Here is a 6345-nt window from a genome sequence, read left to right on the forward strand (position 1 = left end):
GACCATAGAAGTACAGTATACATACTCCTGATGCTGCATGAGGGCTTCTAAGATGCGTCTCACTCGCTGCTATATTGCCAGGGGCGGTCTGGCTGTTCTAGTCCGATTTAATAGTAGGAAAACCCACATCACTGTGCTGCTTTTGGATCTTGTAATCTAAAAAGTGCTAGAACCAAACAGGGAATAATTTTTCACATCTAATCTGTTGTCTTCAAATATTTGTGCTTTGTGTCGGGCCCAACATGTGACCCCTTATGTGTTTTCTGTGGCATCAAGAATAAGAAAAAACACACAAAGTGAAACATCAGAGTATATTGTCTTTACTATGAAACCATCAGTGAGCGCTGAAGGGTTTGGGAATTATAAACCATTTAAAATTAGCATAAAAGGTAGAAATGTGCATATTCATGAAGTGGTTCTGAAAGGATCATAATATATAGAAATTCATTAATGTTAAAAATCCCCTAAATGTATCTTTGTCATTATCAAATGAACAACTTAATGAAATAGCCTATAAATAACACTACATGCTTTAATTTATTTTGCCAGTTATTGCAGACTTTACATGCTGACTATTATGAAGAAGTTGACTATACAGTATAAAAGGACAGGCTGTCAGCTCCCAGACGTGAAGCCACAACGATTCGATCGCCCCCTGGTGGCTGGTTGCAGTGTAGGTCATTAGTCTCACCTCCATGTTGGTGGATGCGACATGAGCCAAACTAAAACTCAAAGTATAAATCAAATACATTTCAAGAGGTGGTTTCTGTTGTACTTTATTACGCTGGTGTGTGAACAAGTGGTCATTTTTCATAGGTTTGTGGAGACAGATTGGCGCCACACACACACACACACACACACCAGGTGAAACAAGTGTCAGCCAGTGAGATACTGGTCTGACCTCCAAGGCCCTGCACGCTTCAGCTGGCAGCAGTTCATCCTCCTGAGTAGCAGGTGGCCTGATCAGACCCAACAAAATCCAGGTTTCCCATCCAATACTGGCTGGTTATGATGTCAGTGGAGGGAAAAAAAAGAAGCTACAAAACCTCCAGCTAAACATCTGTGACCAAAAGACTGCTGATGGTTTTTATTGTGTGTGAAGAGGTTTGCAGGAAAAAGGCTGAGACAGGTGAACAGGTAGAGCTGAGGTAGCTGGTACTGTCATGGCTTACAGTCAAAGGCCTCAATCATTGTCTTACTTTCGTGGGGACGCACCCAAATGTCACAGTGACACTGAAACGTCTGGAGAACACAAAGTGTTATTTTACATTAAATCCCAGCAGACTAGCTGCACTAGTCACATCTCCATCCTGCTCAGACTCACCTGCTGCAGAGGACCTTTAGGCTGGAAGTCACATTTGGACAGGTTGTCGTCATCTCGTTTATGACACACGGTTCTGGAAATCTTCAAGTCTATGACGTAGCGAATCCCATTCACGATCTGAAACACACACACAGCTTGACTACCTGGTAAAAGTGATGGCTACCTATGGTCACAGCTGGAGCAATAAAAAGAGTCCATGGTCTCCACTAATGCATCCACTGCCTGAAACACTAGATTAAGTCTTATACACTCTACACAAGATTTACAGAATACTGATCTGCCCTTTGACCCCACACGAATCCCATGTTTCCTGTGTGTTTGGCGCCACAGATGGCTGCCTTGGTTCTGTACCGGAAACAAATTCCTTGTGTGTAACGTACTTTGCCAATAAAGGTGATTATCCTTATTATCCTGTTACCTGTCTCTGAGCGCTGTCAATGGCGAAGGGTTTGAAGAGGAATGCATCGTTCGATTGGTTGTTGAAGGAGTAGATGCCGCTGAGGATGGCCTGCTGGACACCAGGGTCATTCTCACTCACATTGTACAGGGAGCCGGGCATGGTCCCGAAACTCACCCCTGGAAAAGGAGAAGAAGGAGGATCACCTCTGACCCCCACCATGCACAGTTTGTCCCCAGCAGTTGTTTCACAATGTTGTATGAACACATTAGGTTTGAGCCTCAGGTTTAATCAGACTTTTGAGGAGAACTGTGAAATGGTATGTAAAAAGGGTCAGCAACGTCTGCATTGCTTAAGGAAACTGGCATATTTTCATATTGACCGAACCTTAATGAATATGTTTTATCGAGCTTTTATTGAATCTATTTTATCGTTTTCTCTAGTGTCATGGTTTGGTCAGATAACGTTAAGACAGAGGAAATCCTTGGAGCAAGTAATTAAGTGGTCTAGTCGCTTGCTTGGGGAGTCACAGTTAAGTTTAGCAGCCCTGTACAGTAGACAGGTACAGAGGGTAGTTACTTCTATTCTGAATGATGACTCCCATCCCTCGCACTGCCACTTTCGGCTTCTTCCTTCTGGACGAAGGTTTGTCGTCCCGAGATGTAAAACGCAGCGGTATAGAAATAGTTTTGTCCCTGCTGCTGTTATAGAGTTAAATAGGCTGTAGTAATATATTGTAAGTAATTTTAGGTTTTCTTCAGATGTTTTATTTCTTTTATGTCCTGATTGGTGGAGCCCTGAGTACTTTTATTACGTTCGGTGTAGGCGCCAGGTTTATGTTATGTTTTCTATTCTTGTATTTTGTAAATGTGTCAAGGATGTCATTTGATCTGACTGCAAGACAAATTTACCTACGGGTATAAATAAAGTAACCTAACCCAACCTAAGACTTCTCAGCATCACAGGTTTTATGCAGTAAATCACGTGCGATTGAAGCTCATCATTTCAATATAGTTTTAAATTTTGACATAGTTTGTAATAAATTTGAATAGTGATAAGAGTAGCAGCCATGTGACAGCTCATAATGCTGGTACAGAAGGATTCATCTTTGTGGCGCAGCCTCTGTTTCCGTTCAGTGTCTTTTCTTGGCAGGCTTCCGCACTTTCACGAGTCTGAAATGTTTTATAAGAACATTTTTAAAAATTGGGGGAAACAGAATCAGTAAAAGTTGTGATTTTACCACGGCATCATCATTTTGAAGTTGAGTAATTATTTTGAATTAGTAGCTTTTAATGTGAAAGGTACTGTCTAATAATTTGTGACGTAGTACTGCATCACTATGTCAGCTGTTGGAGGAGTGCATGCTGGGAATGAACTGGGCAGCTTCAGGAGACAAACTGCAAGCCACTTGTGTTGTTACACAATGAGAACAGAGTGTGAAGCTGAGAAAACACTTCCTGGTTGCCTCATCAGTCTTCCTGCTGCACAAGTTTGCACACTAAGAAAAGTCACCTCAGTTTTGCTCTTCTTTTGTTCGCAGTGAAGAGAAATCTGTCTGGAAAATGGCTGCAATAGCTCATTTGTCTTTTAGCTGCTGAAGTTTTTGTTCCACTATCTGGTTTGACTGTTGAGAAAAAAGTACTTCTGGTGACTTTGCTGTTGTGGACCACACCGTTCTGGTGTCACTCTTCTGAAAAGAGAAGCTTCTGCATAACTAGATGAACAATGGTACAGAGATGTTCATGACAGTTTGAGGCCTCTTCACCCAGCGGTGGATTTGACTTTTAATACTTAAAACTAATGTGGCAGCTGAGCCAAAGGAGTTAAAATCCTGCTCAACGAAAAGAGGAAAGTCAACATAAAACCTGTTGAGCTGGTTTTGAAAATGATCTGGATTGAATTGAAAAATAAGGGAGACATATGGAGCCTTCAAAGTCACAACATTTACCACATTAAAACATGTTAAACCAGTGTAAATCCAGACTGGAACCAGGAAGTGTTGAAGTTTCTGTCTCTTACCCAGAGCAGCAAGCAGCAGCATGATCATCATCTTCAGCCCCATCACACTCTGTTTCTGTTTCCTGCAAGATAGCCACACTAACCACGAAGCAGCACAAACAGGCCTGCTGCAGAACCACCCCTTTTATTGCTGCAGGGATGTGTGACATCACTTCCTGTCAGTGGAACAACTTCCTATCAGAGTGTTTACTTAAGTCATAGTTAATACCTCTCTGGAAAAGTCCAGTACAATTAAGGTGTTACTTGCATAGTGATGCAGTGAGTATAACCAGGAAAATGTACTCCAAGTATTAACATTACTCAGTGCACAAAAATACCTTTGTTCATTGTTAGGTTATTTTGCTACTCATGTAAAAGCAGAATTCAGACTGTGGAGTTGATAGAATGGGGCCCAGGATTGCAAGTGACGAAGAGCCTCTCAGAGATGAACCTGCTGTCTGGTTCTTGGATTAAGCCACTGACTGAATTAAACCAATTCTAAAAACTGTGCAGCACGTTGAGAAAAGTGTGCTTTAAGTTCAGCAGAGAGAAGGGGCTCTGCCACAGCACCTCGTCTGGACCTCGCTTATCAAAAATAAATCTAAACTATTAAAATAACTCAAACAAGAAGAGGCAAATCATCACTTTTTTGAAGCTGGAGCCACAAAATGTTGGTATTTTATGTTAAAAACTGCTTTAAAACTAGTTTCTATTCATGTTTTGTAAATCAATTAATTCATTAATCATTTCAGCTTTGACTGTATTGGCAGTTTAATCAATACAAGTGAACTGATCACGTGATTGGTCAGCAAGGGAACAGCCAATCAGAGAGAGAGAGAGAGCCAGAGCGACCATACGGCCCCCATATTGTAAAAATTTACTCACAGGGATGCTACTCTATAAAAACAAATTCAAGGTTTGTTTTAGTTTTTTATTTATGTGAAATCTACAGGAACACACAGGCTAACACAGGAAATGAACAATATAATCTATTTTTAAAGTGTAAATACCCACAGTGGCTTCAGAAAGTATCCCGAGCCCTTCACTTTGTGTTGTAGGGTTAAAATAGTCTTCACCGAGCACATCAAGATCAGCTTGTTGTGTTGATCAGTCACGTCACGTAGCAATAATAATACAACAGTGCAATGGAGCACAGATCAACAGCAGGTGTATTGTAGGTAATGTAGGTAGAAGTTTAAAACGTATGTGTGGAATAAAAAGCATGTCTCTGGATCCACTTTTTAAACTGTGCCCCTGGGCCACAGTGAGAAAGGACCTGTACACTGCAGTCACAGCTCTTTTAGATTATTGATGACACTTTGACCAGCTGCAGGTAACTATACCCTTTATTAGGTACACCTGAATGCAGCCCAGCCATAGCATACAGTATCTTTAAGATGCTCATAGTGTTTCAGGTTTTGATGAAATTGTGCGAATGTATATATTGAATTTTATACTTTATCACTGAGCTCATCATTAAAGGAGCTGTTCCTAATATTCTGACCTTCTCATGTGTGTGACTAGGATAAAAACTAGACACACACCAGATGTGTTGTTTTTCTGAAACACTGCTGAGCTGTGTGGTGTCGTCTCTTGTTGTTCAGACTCGGAGCAGCACATCTCTCCTTTGAGCTCATTAAACTTTCATTTAATTGAATTATGGAACGGTGACATCAGTCCTGTGGAACCAGCTGCTGCAACCAGAGCTGGTGTTTCTGACAGCTCCATGTTTTATTTCTTTCAAACTCTCCCTGCACATCAGTGCGAAGGTGTTCCCTGCATTGATCACCTTCTCTGAGTCTGCAGATGCTTTTCACTCTTATACAACAGTCAGTCAAAGAAAACTTCAGTAGAAACTTTTAATATCAACTAGCAGTTCAACTTTTCTGTTATTTATTTTATATCAGTGGGACAGGATATGGTGTCTCCCAGCTACACCCCCCTCCATGACCCTCTGCTGCCTACAGCCTCCTCTTGTTATTCCAGCTTCTCCACCCTGTGTTGTCAAAGTACGGTCTGTAAATCAGCCCCGCCTGCCCCCTAGCCAAGGTTAGAAGAAGGGTTTTTCCAGCCAGTAGTCATGTCAAACAGCCATGGAGGAGCTCTGGGCAGCTAAAAGTCTGAACCAGCAGCTGTCAGAGAGAAGAGGTGGCGTCTTTAGCACAGAGAGAGTGGGACAAAGAAAGATCAACAACCAGGGTTAACATGGGTTTGACTGTTTGACATGGAGAGGGTTAAAAGCAGCCAGAGGACTCAGACTGGATCCAGATGTGGCCTTCTTCCTTCTGGATGTGTTAGCATCTAAAGCTAACCTGTTTTGTTTTGGTAGGGGGAGGTGGGTAGAGCAGTCATCTCCCAAATGGAAGGCTGAAGGTTCGAATCCCGGTGCCTGCAGTCCACATGTTGAAGTGTCCTTGGGCAAGACACTGAACCCCCGTTGGTTAGAGCCATTGCTTGAGTTGGCGCCGCCTCGATTCTGTACCGGAAACAAATTCCTTGTGTGTAACATACTTGGCCAAATAAAGGTGGTTAACCTTATCCATTAGCCACCTAGCCTGGTCAGGATTTTACCTTTGAATTAATATGATTTTAATTTGGGAGGAACTGGAGCTGTGTCACATCAGCA

At 42.0% G+C, this 6345-nt stretch overlaps 1 protein-coding gene across 1 annotated transcript; it reads right to left on the bottom strand.

Annotated features, from left to right (window-relative positions):
- Positions 1 to 717: 717 nt before the first annotated feature.
- On the bottom strand, positions 718 to 3847 carry cst7 (cystatin f). The gene is made up of 4 exons (XM_020622284.1): positions 3741 to 3847; positions 1743 to 1900; positions 1325 to 1441; positions 718 to 1242 (listed from the first exon to the last, which is right to left on the bottom strand). The coding sequence occupies exons 1-4, from the start codon at positions 3781 to 3783 to the stop codon at positions 1162 to 1164; spliced, it is 399 nt and encodes a 132-aa protein (XP_020477940.1). The 5' UTR covers positions 3784 to 3847; the 3' UTR covers positions 718 to 1161.
- Positions 3848 to 6345: the final 2498 nt, after the last annotated feature.

Source organism: Monopterus albus, unplaced genomic scaffold, assembly GCF_001952655.1.
Source record: "Monopterus albus unplaced genomic scaffold, M_albus_1.0 scaffold277.1, whole genome shotgun sequence".
In the NCBI taxonomy this organism is placed as follows: Eukaryota; Metazoa; Chordata; class Actinopteri; order Synbranchiformes; family Synbranchidae; genus Monopterus; species Monopterus albus.

Excerpts from the sequence above, each read along its gene's own strand:
- cst7 (XM_020622284.1), bottom strand. The coding sequence starts at position 3,783 with ATGGGGCTGAAGATGATGATCATGCTGCTGCTTGCTGCTCTGG. Across the intron at positions 1,901-3,740 it reads GCTGCTGCTTGCTGCTCTGG|GGGTGAGTTTCGGGACCATG; the intron begins GTAAGAGACAGA and ends CTCCTTTTCCAG. Across the intron at positions 1,442-1,742 it reads TTGACAGCGCTCAGAGACAG|ATCGTGAATGGGATTCGCTA; the intron begins GTAACAGGATAA and ends TGTGTGTTTCAG.